Raw genomic sequence first — 20,384 nt, 5'->3', positions numbered from 1 at the left:
GAAGTCATTGAACAGTGCAATTTTCATGAAACATGTGAGTGCAGTTGAGTAAGCAAATTTTTTGGTTGACATCAAAGTCATGATAACTCTGGAGAGGTCTGGAAGCACTTTCTTCATTGTTTACTGTAAGTATAAAATATTTATTTAAAAAATTAAATAATCTAAAATTTGATTATAAATTCTATAACAAAATATTATATGGACCAAATTAAAAGAGTAACAACAAATATGAAATGTGCCAAATAATTGTTGATGCCATAATTGGACCACCAACAAATATATCACAATCGAAACTAGAGAGCATAAACAATTAGAAAATATTATATATCAAATCAGCAATACGAATTTCCATTTCCGTTTATCTTATATATGAAATTTGATTTGCATCCAAAGACTTTAGGACTTCAAAGTTATTGAAACTAAAGAGTATAGACAACTACAAAATATTATTTATCAAATTAGCAATACGAATTTTTGTTTATCCAAAACATGAAATTTAATCTGCATCCGAAGACTTAGAAACTCAAAATTAATACATGTATCATGTAAGATGAAATTTTTTAATCGGATCCAGACGTAATATACCACAAATCGGTTTGAAAAATAACTTACCGATTTATTTACCCAAATTGGGAGATGGTCATTACAGGCATAAAAGAATGAAGATTCAAAAAATCGTAAATCTAGCAAATAAATCAAGCATATATCAAGATATAACAATGCGATTTTAAGTGTGGCAGTGTTTCTGAGACTTTAATTTATGAGGATCAGTTGTGTTTATAACAATTGAATTCGGTAGTAAGCTTGATAGATCGTTTTCACAAAAGTGAGAAAGACGGCGGCATATATTATAGGGTTTCAGATATAAAGAGATGGGAAGGGGTATGGGTAGATGATAAAAAAGAGGTTGGATTGAAATGATAATTGAAATGTTACATATGATTATTTATAATTGTCACAAAATGTATCATGAGTCTATAAGCGCCCACACTTGAAAATGGGTCTACATAGGCCCACACATGAAGAGCTGGGCCGATGATGACAACAAATGGGCCGGGGGCACCAGAAAAATCAAGACTAGGTGGATTGGAGGCGGTAGGTGGGCTAGTTGACCTTTTTCTTACAGTAAAAAACAATAGCCAATCCGTGTAACTTGAATTTTAATGTCACAATCATTCAATATGCAACTAGATAGCAAGAATGGTAAACTCCATTGATACTACAGACTAATAATGGAATACTAAACTATATATTATAAACGAAAATAACATATTCGAGTGATGGAGTGACAGTTTTGTAACCACTTCCTTTTCAACTAGGAAACTATCTTATCAAGAGTTTCAAAATCTCCGGCATTGATACCATGATTAGTCACTTCAACTTGCAATAAATAATGTTACTAAAACAGTTGTAACTATGAAAGTTATTAAGAAAATGCCTAACTATGAAATACATTTTTAACACTATTTGTAATCCCCTTACGAGTATATCAAATCCTCGTTAAATTATACTCCCTCCGTCCCTTCCATTTCTTTACACTTTCCTTTTTGGGGTGTCCCATCCAATTCTTTACATTACAAAACTTACCAAAAATAGTCAATGGGTCCCGCCACTTCTCCACTTTTCTTTCCTTTTCACACTACTTTTACTCAACTATCTTCTTTTTATACATTAAAAATTAATGGGTCCCACCACTTCACCCATTTTTCTTTCTCTTTTCCACTACTTTATTCCTATTTCTTAACCTCCGTGCCCAACCCATTCGATAAGAAATGAGAGGGACGGAGGGAGTATATAACTAGAAGAATTTAAAGACGAACAAACTCGTTAGAGGCAAATAACGAAAACAAATTAACCAATCTATCTAACTCAAAATCTATTCAAATATTTATCTCCACAAACACAAAAGCACCAAAACCTCTACTCCACTCTAAAGATCAGTACAACTAAACCAAAATACCAGCATTCCAAAACCAAACTAGCAGCTCAAAAAAACCAAAACTCCTGACCAAAAATTTTATTTTGGTTTTATCGCAAACCAAAATTTAATAGAACGTGTTTAAATATTTAAATCGATAATACCAAACAATTAGTGATCTTGTACGAAAGATTCAACTCTTGATATCCCTTCAATGTGCCTATGTACCCTGTATTTATAAAGATCAAACCATACATAGTTATAGGTGTCCAGGAGACCTAATTCGATTAGAGGTAGGTCTCTTGGAGATAAACCCACGCCAAAACAGTGGCTTATCAACTAGTCTTCTAAAGTCTTCAAGAGTCTTCTGCTAAGGCGGCTCCAACATGCTAGTCCATCCGGCAAAGAACTAGTCCTGAGGTCCGATACCTAACTCCTAATCTAGGTACATCATCTTGATGAAGCTAACCAATCAGAATACATGATTCAAACCATTCTGCATACTATTTGTAAATTAAGTTGCAGGTGTTTATGATTATAGACTTCTTAAGAGTAATATGATCCTCGGTGAATTTCTAGTTTATTATTATTTATTAGTAATGGGAACGAAGCCAATGTATTTGCAGCGGCTTCAACCGAGCCTCTAAAATATAGTGAGGAATCTCAGTTTTAACACCACTGAAAAAATATGTTTACAGTAGTAGATTTTAATATGATCCTGCTGGCCAGTATTCAGACTCCCTGACTAGGCCCTGGTTTGGTGATGCAGTTTATTGGACCCATCCTCCTAAATTGTGGTATGTTTGGCGTGCCACTAATTTGTGATATTTAGGGCATAGCATCAAATTTTCTTTACTGACTGGGTTGGCAGAATATAATGAACAAGCAGGTCAAAAGCTGTAAAAACTAAAAACTCTAGCATTATAGGATAAAGACACGTATAAAAACACTACACCATATATTGGATTTAACAACATTTTTTTCGGTTGTTACAAGCAAAAGTGTAGCCTTACATGCCTTAAAATTGAGCAAAATTGATCTATGGCTACACTGTTTTTTATCGTTGCCATTAATATAAATAATTGTCACCGTATACAAGATATGATATCTATGGCTACGTTAAATTACGTGTAACCATTGCTCCATATAAAAAGTGTAACCAAATTTAATAAAAATAGGCGGGGACATAAATTACTAAAGGCGGGTTAGAGTAAAATTACAAATATTTTCATTGCAGCGCGTTAAATGAAATTACTTACAGCTCTGAATCTCTCAACTCACTGCACCCTCTTTCGAACACGTCTCTCTCAAACCACCCTCTCTCACACATCTCTCTCGCAATCCCTCCGGCACATCTCTCTCGCTACTTTCTCACGCTCAGGACTCACTCTCACTCACTTCTCAAGCAATTAAATTTTCAATTAGGGATCTCCAGCAACGAGTTATAAAGCGGGGCCGTGATTGTAAAAGGGGTTTCAAGTATGGGGTTCAAACTACGCTTCTTCTGCTCTTAATGGGGGCGGTGGGTTCTTCAGCGACTGGGTTTGCACTAAGGTTCTTAAGATGATAATTGGGGCTTCTTCAGGTACCTTATTTAATTACAAAATTAGGGTGTTAATTGGGGTTTTAATTGACTGTATGCTTAATAGGGGTTTAATTATTGGGGTTCTGACTGCTTGTACAATTGAGGTTTACATTTGGGGGTTTGTATTAGGGTTCTTAAGTAGCTGATTTGGTTTTAAAAATTTATGCTCTTGTTTATTTGTTAATTGTTTCTAAATACATGTCTTTTTAGTTGTCTATGCAAGATGTATTTATTTGTTTGTAGATACATTATATATCATTATTATTGCATCAAACTACCCTAAACTTAAGTAGCTGATTTAGTTGTCTATGTTGAATAAGAACAAGGTATATTATCAAGATTTTTATGGTCCACTCAATATACAATATTCTTCTTTGGTAGCCATACTGTTTAGAGATCTCACATGGTTGTCTATACGCTGAATGCACTTGCACATAACTATAGAACATATCTGGATATCACTAAAATTGTATAAATCACCTTTTTACTGTTTTTGTATAGATATTTGTGTGATGTTCGTATGGAATGTATAAATGACTCGTGGTATTCAAAATCGTCTTAAGAATACTCTCTGGACGGTTGCACTTATGTATGGGTTCTTTAAACAGGTAACTTCCAAAAGTATTCTTATGCTTTCATCCTATATGTACAGTTCCACAAGAGGATCCACTCTTGAGCAATTTGTAACTATGGAAAGCAGGGTTCTAATAGTCGGTTTTAGGTCGAATAATTGCTAATGCAAGATGGATGTTGTGCCACAATGATCCTATTATGCCCTGTTCCATTATACAATTTTGTATCTACCGTCTAAATTGGTTTTTACAGAAAATTGCCTCTTCCATGCTTCCATTGCTGCATCATTTTAATTCTCTTTTCTAGTAATTTGTCTCATCATTTGTAGTATCAAGTAACCTTCACATAACAGGAAAGTGCCTCAACTTGATCCTCATAGCAAGATGATCTCGACATCACGCAGGAATCGGGTTTCTGGACCTTTTGCCATTGACAACTGAAAACAGGAAAGTAGAAAATTGTTGTTTTCTATTTACAAAGAGACTTTATACATGTGCAATTGCTCCTCCTTTTTTGAGAAATTTAGTTATTTCTTGTTCTTATAATTCTAGTGTATTTTTATAATGTTAAAATGAAAGTAAAACTCGTCCAATATTGTGCCAGAAAGATAGTTCTAGCAGTTCTATATGAAGCATACGATCAGGTGCATATATATTTTCTGTAAATGATTTTATCGTCCACTTCATAAAAGAAAGAAAACAAATTCTCCCTGATCTTAAGTGCAAATATTCCTAGTAGTATTAGCTTGCAGAATGCTCTAAAAATATAGGATTGTCCTGACATTTGATACAAAGTTAAATAATTTGTTAGTGATTAATCTTCTATGCATGACACAATAATTGGGGATCTACTTGCTGGAGTTAGAAATGTTGACATAAGGGGGAATACTATAATAATTTTTGGGTTGCCTGCTATTATGCCATGTTCTGCATTAATAATAAGTTGACTATATTTTTTATGATTTCTTATATAATTGTTAATTTCAGAAACTGCTGTCAAATAAATTGAAATTCATTCAAAGAGTTCACAGCTAGAGAGGACATTGACATTGCAGTAGTCTTGGTCAGCCAATACGTAAGTGTATAACCTTTCTGTGTCTTTATTTTGTTACCTAATTTGCAATTCCCAATTTTTTTGAGTGCGAGAAGTTTGTGTTATAAATTATGTTCCTGTGTAAAACTGTGCATAGTCTCACACTGTAATACAATTTTGTACTCTTTTAAATTGACAAAGTGTTGCACCACAAGTTTAAAAGACTTTATAGTAGGACAATTTTGAGCTCTTGAAATGTATTTAATAGGCAAAAGCTTTGATGCTCTCCTTGATAGAAAAGAATTCCCTAAGAATCCTAAAAATAAAATTAACACTAGTATAGGAGGGGTAACATAGTACTAATGAAATAATATACTTCAAGGTTCAAATTTCTAGTCAGACAAGATGTTATAATGTGCAACAGGTAATAGTAATATAAAGGTTGTCTTATTTTTTTATTATCCTATCATTGTTATGCTTATTCAGCATGCAACATAAATTGATTAGTTCATTGCCATTTATATAAATTATAATTGGTAAAAGTTTCATGTTCGTTGCTACTGGATGATGTGTTGTATTGTATGTGGCTATGTAACAATGTATATCCAGGCATTGTCAAAACTTCCTTGTAATTGAATGGACCATATGTGATTTTTGACGAGGAATACTCACTACAAGGATTTTTAAGTAAATCCTTGTTATAAATTTTTTAAAGCAGTTCATTCTGTAACACCCTCTGAATTAACATTCCTAGTAAATGTAAAATATATAGTTTCTGTAAATGATTTTATTGCCCAATTTTCAGTTACAATTATTATTCTCTATCTTAAATGCAGGAATTCAGAGCAGACTAATATTATGAAGGCATCATTTTAGAACGGAGTTCTAAGAACAAATTGCCTAACTGTTTGGACCACACAAATATCACACAATTTGCATATGGCTTGGTTGCTTTTGGTCGTCCGCTCAACACTTTGAGACACGAAAACGAAAAGACAACTACGAGTACAAATTACCTGAGAATGCAGTGATCTTGTCCGTACTTAGCTTTAATATGTTGGTTGGTACTTTGCGTTGGTTGGATTGTTGGTTTAGACTTAAATTTGGGTAATTTGTCGTATATTAGGATGGCTTTGCTTTGAGTAGCCTAATTATGTTATTTTGGATGGTTTTATGTATTGGAATGCTTCACAAGTTTTAAGGGAAAATAATATTTTCAGTACCCATATTGTGCATTTTTTCATTGGAAGTGTTAGTAATGTGCCTTCAAAATGTAGTCATTGACAAAGTGCTAAAGTGTATATGTTGGCAAAAGAATAAAAAGGTGTAACCAATAATATATGTATTTCAGAAAAGGGTGTAGGCATAGTGTTCAAGAGTGTAGCTAAAAAAATAGTGTTCCGTAATATAGTGTAGCAGTAGTAATAAATAAGTGTAGGCATATGTTTATAACAACACTGTAATTGATGTAACTATAAAGAAATTGGTGTTGGTATAGGTCTATAACAACATAAAAAATGGTGTAGCCACAGACCCCATGGTGTTGGCATAGAGGGTCTTCACCTACACTTTTTGGGGTGTAGTTATAAACAACCAAAAGTGTTACCTCAGACCCCTATGGTAGCGGCGATTTTTGTAACACTCTCTAATTTGACAAAAGTGTAGCCATAGCCTGTTTTTTTGCTTTCAGCAACAGTTTTTGGGCTTTTGGACACACATTTTCAGGTGTTGCTGAAAGCCATATATGGTGTAGTGAAAATATTATTTCAATATTTTTTAAAAATGACATATTATTAATTTTTTTAAGTATATATATTAAAATATTTAAATTTATTTATTTATTTTTGGATACGGATGTGCCTATACCCGTATTCGAAATATTCAGATTCAGATATGGATAATATTCGGTTCATTTCGGATACATATAATATTTGGTCGAATATGAATACAAATTTTTCGTACAAATATCAAAATTTTCAATTTTTTTTGACAATCCTATATTACATATTTACATGCATGTGTAAAATGACTCATAAATTATAATTATTGCATGTTTTCCTACAACTAGACGTCTTAACATTAGTACGTCTAGTTAAGGCGTCCTAACATTAGTACGTCTTAATAGACTCCTAAAATTGATTAGGTGTACTGGTATTAATCAATTTCTTTTCATCTTTGACAGGAAACACAAAGCTAAGAAGCTAAACATCTGCTCCAAAGTCCAAACTCAGACATAAACTACAATAAACTAAAATAAGAAAACGACCCACTGGCATTGCTCCGACCCACACTAACAGCAGCCAACCAAAACGCCAAACACCATTTCAAGAAGCTAGATTTAGAAAAGATCAAACAGATCATCTTCGTCCTCCACATCATACAAGTGTAGTTCCTCATAGTTCCCCCCATTACCATTGAGCTTCATGTCTTTCATAAAAGCTTCAGCTAACACTGCACCTCCATCCTCCATGATCTCTTTAAACACTTCTTACTAACTACTTAAAAACATTTAAACAAATGCAGAAGTCACCAAGATAAGTCACTGATATGTAAACTTTTAAGTATTTTGTTTTTTACTGGTACTTGTATGGTGACTGCATTCTAGACCTTATCATGGGTGTCAAATCATATATTTCTCTGCACCAACCAAATCCCAAAGCTGCTCTACTGCGTTTACCACCTGGTTTGCATCAGCTCTTAATTTGGGATCCACTAAGAGACATTTAAGTGCCAGGGAAGCAGCTCTTAATGCTTCTTTGACAGTATACTGTCCTTCGATGTCTGCATCCATGACTTGCAAAATTTTATGGTTGCTGCTGAGGAAAGCCTTGAGCCAAGTAACCAGATTCTGTTCTTTTATTGGAAGGGTACTGTCAATTACTCTCCGTCCTGTCAAAAGTTCAAGGAGAACAACGCCAAAGCTATAGATATCGCATTTCATTGTCAGATGACCTGCATAGACAGGAAAATAACTTGGGATTGAGAGATACAATGAGAATTGTTAAGTAACCAGCACATCTAAAACCTTGGATAATACATCAGCAAGAATCTGGGCTTTCTAACAACCTTAAGTACTATAAAAAAAAAAACATGGACATGGACTTGGAGATTTCCATTGTACTAGTTACCACTTCATAAATGGATAAACCATAGCTACCCATAAAGTCTAATATGGTTTGTTAACCAATGCTATGGACATAAAGAAGCAAGCTTTATACGTTCATATTAATTGCTTCCACTATCCTCTTAATTATCAACTTTCTCAAGAAAAATAATAACATAAATCCAGTGTGTTCATAGCTTCCAACAGTTTAAATACGTGGAATAACAATTACTAACCTGTAGCAATATATTCTGGAGCTACATAACCATGTGTTCCAAAAACTCCTGTAGAAACGTGGGTTCCTCCATCACCTGGTCCATCTCTTGCCAATCCCAAATCAGAGAGCTTCGCATTGAATTGCTGTCAATATGAAATTGAAGTTTTTTAGGCAAAAATTAATAGTTAATGGGACACTGATTGACAATTATGACACCAATCATATTGTTCCACATACAGAGTCAATTAATATATTGGATGTTTTGAAATCTCGATATATCACTGTTGCTTCTGAACTGTGAAGATATGCAAGTCCCTTTGCTGCGCCAAGAGCAATACGTAAACGATGATGCCAACGGAGAGGTTTAACCGAAGAATCCCCTGTTCCAGATAAATCAAGTAGCAAATTCTATAATCAATCAATCTTCACAAGCATAAATTTTTATATACAACCTCAATCATAATACCGGAGATACATATTAAAGACAGTGGCACATGAGAATAACTAGAATTAGCCAAATATATAATTTGAATATTGTTATATTGTAACCTCAAGGTCAAGCAGAGTAATTCCTTTGCAACATTATACCATGCTTTTACATTTGACATATACATTACAGACAACATTTGGGTGTGGTAAGATTGAGAAACTCACTCCTGAATAGAAGATTTTCCAAGCTGCCCTGAGACATGAACTCATACACTAGAAGTCGGTGTTCGTCCTCGCAGCAGTACCCAATTAACTTCACAAGATTGGGATGACAAAGTTGACCCAGATAATTAATTTCTGCCTGTACATAAAGGGTTAAAAGAGACTTAACTATCCAGCTTGACTGACATTTGAACCAGAATAATGGAAAATGAAAGTAACAGGAAAAAATACTTGCCAACCACTCTCTGTGGCCTTGTAAACCTTCTACATTTAATCTCTTTACTGCAATAGCCATACCAGTACCCCATTTTACAGCAGCAAATGTGTTCTCATCAATCCAACCCTTATAAACACAACCAAAACCACCTTCTCCTATCACACTTGCATCATTGAACTCCCTAGTAGCTGCTCTAATTTCATCAAATCTAAAATTCTTTAACTCCGATGACGGAAGAATTTCTTCCTGTACCCAAGGTGTTTGTGGCACCGATGAATATACTGCTATAAAGGATGGACTATTGGCGGCCTGTGCTTTATTACTATTGAATGACAGTACAGTATTACTGTATCTTGTTGTCCTGGCATCTCTATTGACTAATTTGCCTGACATATGGAAATGAACCTTTAAAACACAATTTATATATTCTAAGAACATTAAAATGACAAGTAGACAGAGAGCAAAACCCTTATTGTAACAAGTTCTTGTCTTAAAGTGACGAAAATGCTTTGGAAAATTTTGCTCATGCTAAAATAGTTTTTTTTTTTTTTGAAACATCATGCTAAAATAGTTATGTTCATGGATTAAATTATGGATAAAAAGAATCAGTTATGAGAAAGGAGAAAGTAGTATCTAGTATTGGAATATTTTGGTAAGTGCTACAAATAAGTCTTAAAATAAATCTTCCACCAATAAGAACAAGTTGGTTTCAGCATCTTCTTGTATAAACTATAAAGAGACAAATCATTTAATTTCATCCTTTTTACTTTGATCATCATTAATTTCATAAAAATGGTTTACAGGCTAATTGACACAAACCAGTATTACCGCTTTCTCAAGGTAAGATATGCCTACATATTGATACATGAAAGGTTTAGGTATACCTGAGAACACTCGAGCTGTAACCGAGAAAAGAGCAACAACCCTTTTTGTGAATGTCGTCCTAGCAGAAGACTGCTTGTTGAGATACCAAGCATCAGAAACATTTACAATCACTTGTGCAGTGTGTTCTCGTTTATGGTCAGTATTTTTCACCACCAGTGTTGAAGAATGTACATCTTCTTGCGAAGTGTAATCAAGAGGCATTATTTCAACTAAACAATAGGATGTACTCTTTTCTTGCAATGCCAATGCAGACTCAAGACCGACCACAATTTCAGCCATAGTAGGACGCAGCTTCGGTTGCATAAGTAAACACTTAATAGCAACATCAACAAATGTGTTCAAGGAATCAGAAGAAATGCTTGCCTTGATATTGGTGTCAATTATCTGCTCCAAAAGCCCCTCTTCGAAGCACTGTTGTGCCCATCCAGCTAAACTAATTTGCTCTTCATCCAAACTCCTATCCACAGCCGGTCTTCCACACAAAACCTCAAACAACACTACACCAAATGCATAGACATCTGTTTTCCTGGTCAGTCTGTGAGTTGCCACATAGTATGGATCCAGATAACCGTGGGTGCCCTTGACGCGGGTGCTCACATAAGTACACGTCTGATTTGCTGGACCTGTTTTGGACAATCCAAAGTCCGAAAGTTTAGCTGCTAAATTCTCATCAAGCAGAATGTTTGCAGTCTTCACATCTCTGTGAATCACCCGTTCATCAATGCTTGTACCCGTGTGAAGGTAGTCCAATCCATGGGCTACCCCAATGCAAATCTTGAGGCGCTGCTCCCATGTCAAAGAAGGCAGAATCGTGTCGCCTCTTCTCACCCTCTTATGCAAATGATCAGCAAGGCTTCCTGCAGGCATATATTCATAAACCAGTATCATCTCCTCACTGTCGTCGCAATAACCAATGAGAGAGACTAAATGGCTGTGTTGAAACTGGGAAAGCATCTTAATTTCGGTCAGAAACTCCTTGCTTCCTTGCTTGGACATGGATTTTGACCGCTTTACAGCAACAATCCTCTCTTCAATGATACCTTTGTAAACAATTCCAAATCCACCTTTTCCGATCACCAATTCTTCCTTAAAGTTGTTTGTCGCTGATCTGATGTCATGAAATGAAAATCGACGGCATAAATGTCTAATAGACAGCGGTAAGCGCCTTTTTTGCTGAGCTTCTTGGAGTTTCTGGAGCTTGTAAACCAAGATATTTAATAAAGTGATGAGAATCACCACCCCTTTCGAATGCTCTGTCATTGGAACAAGGATCAAGCTTATAGTTGGAGTAATCTATTCAAATTCAACAACACAAAAATAACAGAAAATAAAGATACTCTATATATCATGAAAACTACAGATCGGGTAAGTGATCAGGGAGTTGACTGACTTACCAAAAGTTGTCGGAAGTCTTTGATTACAACCTCCAATCTTAAATTATTATAATTAAGTGTACCAACGTGTTGAAATAACATATGGATAAAGTACACGGAAAGATAAATTCTTGGAAACTGCCAAGTGGATCCTAACAGTTCCCGACTCTTTAACTTTTTTCATGTATTTTTAAGAGTTTTGACTGTATTTATTTTTGAGTAAGAATGCTTGTGTTTGATTCGTATGTAAGTAGAAGTTGCATAGTTTTTTCTTAAAAAGTTATAAGACTTATATACCTAACAAATTAGTATATAGGCTAATAAATCTCCAGGTGAAGATATGGAATGACAGTCTAGAGTATAAGTAAGCTCTATGGACTAGTCAGAGTATAAGTAAGCTCTGTGGACTATCCGATCATGCTAATTAATGTTGGTATCCAATTACCCTCAAAAGTTATATATTCCTTCCATTCCATTTTATGTAAATCTTTTGATTTTCACAGAAATTAAGAAAAATATAGTAAAAAAGAGTAACGCTACCAAACTTCAAAGTTTCCTAGCTACCAAAACTATTTAGAATAAGTAGATCTGCATAATGATCTTAAACTCCAACTCAATTCAATGTGCTTTCTTATAGCAATTACCCAGAGCATTTCGGTAAAAAAAATCCTAAGAAAATTTAAATCATTCTTTTTGTTCCGAAAAAGGTAAAATTTGCCCTGCAAAATCAAGAAGTCACAAGTAGAATACACTCCAAATTTTCATGATTTATAAACCTATTTTGATCATATAGAATTTACATAGTACAAATATCCATCATTCAAAATACACAGCTTCTCGAAATTTATATTATTACATAGGATCATAAGACTATACTTGACATGCTTATATCAAGTACAGAGCTATACAATATGATTTTCAATTAACCAAGATATCAAGAGAATGCTCTCACAATCAAAGGATCTTCATCCTCGTATAGTTTGCAGCGGCACAAAGAGCACATATTCTTCTGACGAAGTCATTGAACAATGCAATTTTCATGAAACATGTGATTGCAGTTGAGTAAGCAAATTTTTTGGTTGACATCAAAGTCGGCAAACTGGACAGATGTCTTTCACAACATGTTTGAAAAGAGCAGAGGTACTTCTCTTGACTTTGAGTGAGCGAGAGAAGTCTTTAAAATTGGTTTGGGAGAACAGGAAGTAGCATCATGAATAGTCATGATAACTCCGGAGAAGTCTGGAAGCACTTTCTTCATTGTTTACTGTAAGTATAAAATATTTATTAAAAAAAATTAAATAATCTAAATTTGATTAGAAATTCTGTAACAAAATATTACATGGACCAAATTAAAAGAGTAACAACAATATGAAATGTGCCAAATAATTGTTGGTGACATAACTGGACCACCAACAAATATATAAAAGATCACAATCAAAATTAGAGAGCATAAACAATTAAAAAAAATATTATATATCAAATCAGCAATACGAATTTCCGTTTACCTTATATATGAAATTTGATTTGCATCCAAAGACTTTAGGACTTCAAAGTTATTGAACTAAAGAGTATAATCAACTACAAAATATTATTTATCAAATTAGCAATACGAATTCTTGGTTACCCAAAACATGAAATTTGATCTGCATCCGAAGATTTTAGAAACTCAAACTTAATACATGTATCATGTATTATACCACAAATCGGTTTGAAAAATAAGTTACCGATTTATTTATTCAAATTGGGAGATCGTCATTTCACAGGCATAAAAGAATGAAGATTCAAAAAATCGTAAAACTAGCAAACAAATCAAGCATATATCAAGATATAACAATGCGATTTTAAGTGTGGCAGTGTTTCTGAGACTTTAATTTATGAGGATCAGTTGTGTTTATAACAATTGAATTCGGTAGTAAGCTTGATAGATCGTTTTCACAAAAGTGAGAAAGACGGCGGCATATATTATAGGGTTTCAGATATAAAGAGATGGGAAGGGGTATGGGTAGATGATAAAAAAGAGGTTGGACTGAAATGATAATTGAAATGTTACATATGATTATTTATAATTGTCACAAAATGTATCATGAGTCTATAAGCGCCCACACTTGAAAATGGGTCTACATAGGCCCACACATGAAGAGCTGGGCCGGCGATGACAACAAATGGGCCGTGGGCACCACAAAAATCAAGACTAGGTGGATTGGAGGCGGTAGGTGGGCTAGTTGACCTTTTTCTTACGGTAAAAAACAATAGCCAATCCGTGTAACTTGAATTTTAATGTCACAATCATTCAATATGCAACTAGATAGCAAGAATGGTAAACTCCATTGATACTACAAACTAATAATGGAATACTAAACTACATATTATAAACGAAAATAACATATTCGAGTGAAAATAACATATTCGAGTGATGGAGTGATCGTTTTGTAACCACTTCCTTTTCAACAGGAAACTATCTTATCAAGAGTTTCAACATCTCCGGCATTGATACCATAATTAGTCACTTCAACTTGCAATAAATAATGTTATTAAAACAATTGTAACTATGAAAGTGATTAAGAAAATGCCTAACTATGAAATACATTTTTAACACTATTTGTCATCCTCCTATGAGTATATCAAATCCTCGTTAAATTATATATAATTAGAAGAATTTATAAAGACGAACTCATCTCTAAAAAAATACCTCTATGAACAAACTCGTTAGAGGCAAATAACGAAAACAAATTAACCAAACTATCTAACTCAAAATCTATACAAATATTTATCTCCACAAATACCTCTACTGGACTTGTTCTGTATATTCTCTGCTTAATGAGCCCGTTCCCACGACTATTAAGTTGGATCATAAAGGTATTATTGAATCTATAGTGGGTTATTGTCACGGCTTAGTTTGTTTTGCTAGTGAAAGTAATTATATATCCTTTTTTGTTCTTGCAAAATTGCAATGTATCCAGCTTACCAAGTCTTCTGTGCAAAACCCCGAGTCAGATTGTCTAGCATTTGCCCACTTTAAATATAAAACGTTTATACCCCGAGTCAGATTGTCTGCAGAATCGATCCGTATGAGTGACCATGCCACAAGAAAAGCAAAATTCTCCCAGCCTTGCATGTTGCAGTGAACACTGTACCATCCTTAACAAACTTCTTCTTGCGTTTGAGAGGTTCCCTGACATCAATTCTGATTCTGATTCTCATGCAGTCCCGATGCATTGTTTTTAGCACCATATTGAAGGAATTCGCCAAAGAAATTCCCAAGCTGCTTTCCAACAGCTTCCATCGGAAAGTCCATAGGGAGGTCAGGTGCCACAGCTGAACCTTCAAAGGATCCTCACCCGCAGCAATTGTCTCCCGGATCAGCATAACATTATCAAACATCCAAGGCCTTTCCTTTGTTACCCAATGCAGATCCTCCTTGTGAAAAAACTGAAATACAAAGATACCTTGATCTAACTCCTTAATGCTGATTCCCAATGGCTGCCAAACATCAGCAATTTTCGATTTCATTGCTCTAACATTGACATTCTTCTGAGTCAGTAGTCTCCCTACCAGACACAGTTCATATCTATTCACTTTCTCCTCAAATGTCCGAACTTCCATTTTCCTCTTATCAAAACATCCCAACACTTTATTAACTTATTAACTCATAAATTACTTAGAGTATCACTTATAGACTTCACTTTCTGCTCCAACTGTCATCTTCAAGCTGAAGCTTCCAAGCAAAACTTAATACATATAACAAGATTACAAAGGCTTAATATAATCAATTATTTTTTTGCTGTATGTAAAATGGTCTGAGATGTCCTTTGCAACACATTCTTTCGTAGAAAGTTCATACAAACAGAAATTCTGAAAAAGGCACTACACAATCTGAAGGAAGTGAACAAATTATATATACTTTCTACGACAACATGTCTTTCTTCTTCAAGCTGAAGCTTCCAAGCATAATACAGAAAAATTGAGCCTATAAGATCAAACCTTTCGAGGACTTGCAGTAATTCAATATATGAACAACAAAACTTAATACAGATAACAACAAGGATACAACGGGAATAACCTACTTAATCTTCTTTGCACAACCCTGATTCTTGGATACGCTAACAGTGTGAAAAGTTGGGCACCTGGATGATGATGTCTTGAATGCAGCAGAAGTTGCTGATTTTGTTGATGAGACCATACCACTTTGACATGGCTTCCCTGCTAACTTAGCTTTTGATGTTTCCTTTATTACGCAGAGCCCATTGCCCTGGGGTTTCAATGAATTCATCTGCTTCCTACTTGAAGCAATCATAATAAAACATATATCTAAAATTAGTCTCTGAAGAATATGCCATTTAACAAGGTCAACAATTATGCAAGTTGAAAATCCTCACCCTTCAGGCCTAACAAGTTGACTCAGAGAAGGTGATTTTAGTTTTCTTGTGCAATCCTCAGGTTTTTTATTCTCATTATTGTTGATATCTTTTTGTGAGAAACTTGTATGATTCGGATTTTTCTGCACCGAATTGAAACGTCTTTGTGGAGTTTTACATGCTTGCTCTCGTATAGTCTGCAGGCGAGCTGTTCTGCTCAACTTCTGTAAGTTAAAATAAAGGAGCAAACTTTTACTAGTTGCATACGTTGATCCTTAAAGAGTTAAAGTAGAACATAATTTATAAACCTCAGATTTATGGAAAAATATAACTTTAAATTACACACTAGTGACAAGAACTTACAGCTGCAGCCTTTTGCACTTCTTCTGATGATTCTTTAACATTACATTCGAAATTATTATTGCTTCCGTTGCTTTGTGCTGATAATTTTTCATTTTCCTGTCATAAAATTGTTCTATCAAAATTAGAAGCTTTCATCTTTTATTATGAATGAAGAACTTAATCTCAAGTTATCTTGTAGAAGTACTAAAATAGAATACGAGGAAAATTACTAACTTTGGTATCATTTCCACGTCTTCTCTGTGAGTTTCCACCTCGAAAACCAGAAACTGCTGCAGCTTGGATCTGAGGATGGTGAAGTTTTCTCTCCATGTTCGCTTCCTTAAGAATACCCCGCTCCTGAAAAAACAATAATAAATCTTAGCCTTCTCCAATTCACCAACAGAAAGTGCCTTCCTTTAAACATTTACGATTAAGGTGGAATTATTTCTGCATACATCAGTCCTTAGTCTGAAAGGTTTAGGATGTGTTGACTTTGGCTTCTTGATTTTCACATCTGGAGCAGCAGGGGTTGCAGTGCTGAGACCATCTTTTACTTCTCGAACAACCTACATCGGTTCCAATAAAGCAGGGTCAGTGTCAGGGCCGCTCAACCAAATTTGAGACCCTAAGCAAAACTTAAAAATGAAACCCTTGCATATTTATATATAAAACTTTTTAATATAATATGAATTTATTAATAAAAGATCCTTATCTCAATATTAGATGTTGAATGATGAAGATGAAATGGTTAAAAAAAAAAAGGTTATAATAATTTAGTAGCTTAATTAGAAGAAGAGTTATGAACAAATGCACACAGAGGAGTGAAAATGAAAACACAAGTTGAAGGAGTAATTTTATGTTCTTAATATTTTATCATTTATACAGACAAAAAGAAAAAAAAGACGTTAGTAACTTTTATGTTAATAATTAATATTTATTTTAATAAATTTGATATTACATTTAACTAGACAAATTATTCTATACATTTCATACATGATACATATTGATAAATGTAATAACATTTTCAATCACAATTATTCATGATATATATATATATTAATTTTTTTCATCAAATATTTATATAAATATTATTTATAGTAACATAACAAATATCATTTATATTTCAAAATTCTTTCAAAAAATGATAAATTAATTAATTATTCTCATTTTTGAATAATAACGCAGTTTTTTTATATTATTTAAATATATTAAAAAATTTAAAAGGGTTTGATAAAACTTTGTTTTCAATAAATTTTTTAACAAAACAAATACTAATATTTTTACGAATTTTCTATGGTGTGCCCACGGGCACACAATAATCACTAACTCTCATGAGAATACTAGTTTTTGATTGGTGAATGGATAATTAATGTAAATGGCTCCCCTGCATTCACATCAATTCCACCAATTGAAACAAGGCATTTTAAAGTTGGTGCTTATTGTGTGCGTTTGGGCACACATTAGAAAGACCGATATTTTTATATACATATATATAAAGAAGTTTTAAAAATTTGGGGTCTTTTTTTGTTTGGGAGCCCTGAGCCCCATCTTGATTTGCTTTTAGTTAGAGCCGGCCATGGTCAGTGCTGAAACTGCGAAAGCATCTTAATTTCGGTCATAAACTCCTTGCTTCCTTGCTTAGACATGATTTTTGACCGCTTTACAGCAACAATTCTCTCTTCAATGATACCTTTGTAAACAATTCCAAATCCACCTTTACCGATCACCAATTCTTCTTTAAGGGGCCGTTTGGAAACATGCATTTCATTTCAAATGATGGATTTCAAATGACAGGATTTGAGTTGTCATTTCAAATCCTCAGATTTATACTAACATTTGAATGTCTGGATTTGAAATGAAATCCAACTCTAAATTCCCAAACAAGTTATTTGATCAAATCCTGGATTTCAAATGAAATCCAGGTTTCCAAACAGGCCAAGTTGTTTGTCGCTGATCTGATGTCATGAAATGAAAATCGACGGCATAATTGTCTAATAGACAGCGGTAAGCGCTTTTTTTGCTGAGCTTCTTGGAGTTTCTGGAGCTTATAAACCAAGATATTTAATAAAGTGATGAGAATCACCACCCCTTTTGAATGCTCTGTCATTAGAACAGAGGTAATGGAGGATGAAGAAAAGATAACTGACGGTGAGGATCAAGCTTATTGTTGGAGCAATCTATTCAAATTCAACAACACAAAATTAACAGAAAATAAATCTATATATCATGAAAACTACATATCGGGGTAAGTGATCAGAGAGTTGACTGACTTATCAAAAGTTGTCGGAAGTCTTTGATTACAACCTCCAATCTTAAATTATTATAGTAATTAAGTGTACTAACGTGTTGAAATAACATATGGATAAAGTACACGGAAAGATAAGTTCTTGGAAACTTCCAAGTGGATCCTAACAGTTGAGGAGTATTCTGGTTCTTTAAACCTTTCCATGTGTTTTTAAGAGTTTTGACTGTATTTATTTTTGAGTAAGAGTGCTTGTGTTTGATTCGTAAGTAAGAGTGCTTGTGTTTGATTCGTAAGTAAGTAGAAGTTGCATAATTTTTTCTTAAAAAAATTATAAGATTATAAGATTTATATACCTAACAAATTAGTATATAGGCTAATAAATCTTGAGGTGAGGATCGGGAACGACAATCTAGAGTATAAGTAAGCTCTGTGGACTATCTGATCATGCTAGTTAATGTTGGTATCCAATTACGCTCAAAAGTTATATATTCCCTCCATTCCATTTTATGTAAATCTTTTGATTTTCACAGAAATTAAGAAAAAGATAGTAAAAAAGAGTAAAGCTACCGAACTTCAAAGATTTCCTAGCTACCAAAGCTATTTAGGATAAGTAGGTCTGCATAATGATCTTAAATTCCAACTCAATTCAATGTGCTTTCTTATAGCAATTGCCCAAAGCACTTTGGTAAAAAAAATCCTAAGAAAATTTAAATCATTCCGTTTGTTCTGAAAAAAGGCAAAATTTGCCCTGCAAAATCAAGAAGTCGCAAGTAGAACACACTCCAAATTTCCATGATTTATAAACCTATTTCGATCATATAGAATTTACATAGTACACACATGAAAATATTATCCATCATTCAACATACACAGCTTCTCAAAATTTATATTATTACATAGGATAATGAAACTATTCTTGACATACTTATATCAAGTACAAGGCTATACAATATAATTTTCGATTAACCAAGATATCAAGAGAATGCTCTCCCTGTTAGACATTCTTCTACAATCAAAAGATCTTCATCCTCGTATAGTTTGCAGCGGCACAAAGGGCACGTATTCTTCTAACGAAGTCATTGAACAATGCAATTTTCATGAAACATGTGAGTGCAGTTGAGTAAGCACATTTTTTGGTTGACATCAGAGTCTTCCAAGCAAACTGGACAGATGTCTTTCACAACATGTTTAAAAAGAGCAGAGGTACTTCTCTTGACTTTGAGTGAGCGAGAGAAGTCTTTAAAATTGGTTTGGGAGAAGAAGAAGAAGCATCATGAATAGTCATAACTCCGGAAAAGTCTGGAAGCACTTTCTTCATTGTTTACTGTAAGTATAAAATATTTATTAAAAAAAATTAAATAATCTAAATTTGATTATAAATTCTGTAACAAAATATTATATGGACCAAATTAAAAGAGTAACAACAATATGAAATGTGCCAAATAATTGTTGGTGACATAATTGGACCACCAACAAATATATAGAGGATCACAACTGAAATTAGAGAGCATAAACAATCAAAAAAAATATTATATATCAAATCAGCAATACGAATTTCCGTTTACCTTATATATGAAATTTGATTTGCATCCAAAGGTTTTAGGACTTCAAAGTTATTGAAACTTAAGAGTATAAACAACTACAAAATATTACTTATTAAATTAGCAACACGAGTTTTTGTTTATCCAAAACATAAAATTTGATCTGCATCCGAGGACTTTAGAACCTCAAACTTAATACATGTATGATGTAAGATGAAATTTTTTAATCAGATCCAAACGTAATATACCACAAATCGGTTTGAAAAATAACTTACCGATTTATCTACCCAAATTGGGAGATCGTCATTTTACGGGCATAAAAGAATGAAGATTCAAAAAAATCGTGA

General features: G+C 33.8%; 2 protein-coding genes and 1 long non-coding RNA gene across 7 annotated transcripts; 1 reads left to right on the top strand and 2 right to left on the bottom strand.

Annotated features, from left to right (window-relative positions):
• The first annotated feature begins 3,136 nt into the window (after positions 1-3,136).
• Positions 3,137-6,334, top strand: LOC108224264 (uncharacterized). Of its 3 annotated transcripts, none has more exons than XR_001807365.2 (4): positions 3,138-3,503; positions 4,005-4,111; positions 4,429-5,150; positions 5,945-6,334. It is a non-coding gene; the product is annotated as an uncharacterized LOC108224264 (long non-coding RNA). The 3 variants fall into 3 exon arrangements; XR_001807364.2 differs by having other exon boundaries at positions 4,405-5,150; XR_010284658.1 differs by having other exon boundaries at positions 3,137-3,503; positions 4,005-5,150.
• A 920-nt stretch (positions 6,335-7,254) lies between these two features.
• Positions 7,255-11,711, bottom strand: LOC108228072 (serine/threonine-protein kinase PBL35-like). Of its 2 annotated transcripts, XM_064079596.1 has the most exons (7): positions 11,576-11,711; positions 10,181-11,434; positions 9,311-9,682; positions 9,083-9,214; positions 8,666-8,808; positions 8,448-8,571; positions 7,255-8,060 (listed from the first exon to the last, which is right to left on the bottom strand). In XM_064079596.1, exons 2-7 carry the CDS (start codon positions 11,175-11,177, stop codon positions 7,729-7,731), a joined length of 2,100 nt encoding a protein of 699 aa, XP_063935666.1. In that variant the 5' UTR covers positions 11,178-11,434; positions 11,576-11,711; the 3' UTR covers positions 7,255-7,728. The 2 variants fall into 2 exon arrangements, with proteins under 2 accessions (XP_063935666.1, XP_063935665.1); XM_064079595.1 differs by lacking the exon at positions 11,576-11,711 and having other exon boundaries at positions 10,181-11,569.
• A 3,648-nt stretch (positions 11,712-15,359) lies between these two features.
• On the bottom strand, positions 15,360-16,864 carry LOC108226733 (uncharacterized). Of its 2 annotated transcripts, none has more exons than XM_017401728.2 (5): positions 16,707-16,864; positions 16,486-16,608; positions 16,273-16,368; positions 15,931-16,133; positions 15,360-15,834 (listed from the first exon to the last, which is right to left on the bottom strand). In XM_017401728.2, exons 2-5 carry the CDS (start codon positions 16,579-16,581, stop codon positions 15,615-15,617), a joined length of 615 nt encoding a protein of 204 aa, XP_017257217.1. In that variant the 5' UTR covers positions 16,582-16,608; positions 16,707-16,864; the 3' UTR covers positions 15,360-15,614. The 2 variants fall into 2 exon arrangements, with proteins under 2 accessions (XP_017257217.1, XP_017257218.1); XM_017401729.2 differs by having other exon boundaries at positions 15,360-15,831.
• Between the last annotated feature and the right edge of the window lie 3,520 nt (positions 16,865-20,384).

Source organism: Daucus carota, chromosome 6 (genome assembly GCF_001625215.2).
Source record: "Daucus carota subsp. sativus chromosome 6, DH1 v3.0, whole genome shotgun sequence".
In the NCBI taxonomy this organism is placed as follows: Eukaryota; Viridiplantae; Streptophyta; class Magnoliopsida; order Apiales; family Apiaceae; genus Daucus; species Daucus carota.
Note: the sequence above shows the minus strand (reverse complement) of the source record. Positions and strands in the feature narration are given on the sequence as shown.

What these genes read in the sequence shown, in the direction of transcription:
- LOC108228072 (XM_064079595.1), bottom strand. Translation starts at nt 11,441, where the DNA reads ATGACAGAGCATTCGAAAGGGGTGGTGATTCTCATCACTTTATTAAAT. An exon ending in CCACAGAGAGTGGTTGGCAA is followed by an intron (nt 9,215 to 9,310) that starts GTATTTTTTCCT and finishes ATGTACAGGCAG; the next exon opens with AAATTAATTATCTGGGTCAA. An exon ending in TCCAGAATATATTGCTACAG is followed by an intron (nt 8,061 to 8,447) that starts GTTAGTAATTGT and finishes CTGTCTATGCAG; the next exon opens with GTCATCTGACAATGAAATGC.
- LOC108226733 (XM_017401728.2), bottom strand. Translation starts at nt 16,581, where the DNA reads ATGGAGAGAAAACTTCACCATCCTCAGATCCAAGCTGCAGCAGTTTCT. An exon ending in AAGTGCAAAAGGCTGCAGCT is followed by an intron (nt 16,134 to 16,272) that starts GTAAGTTCTTGT and finishes TTTAACTTACAG; the next exon opens with AAGTTGAGCAGAACAGCTCG. An exon ending in CAACTTGTTAGGCCTGAAGG is followed by an intron (nt 15,835 to 15,930) that starts GTGAGGATTTTC and finishes GATTGCTTCAAG; the next exon opens with TAGGAAGCAGATGAATTCAT.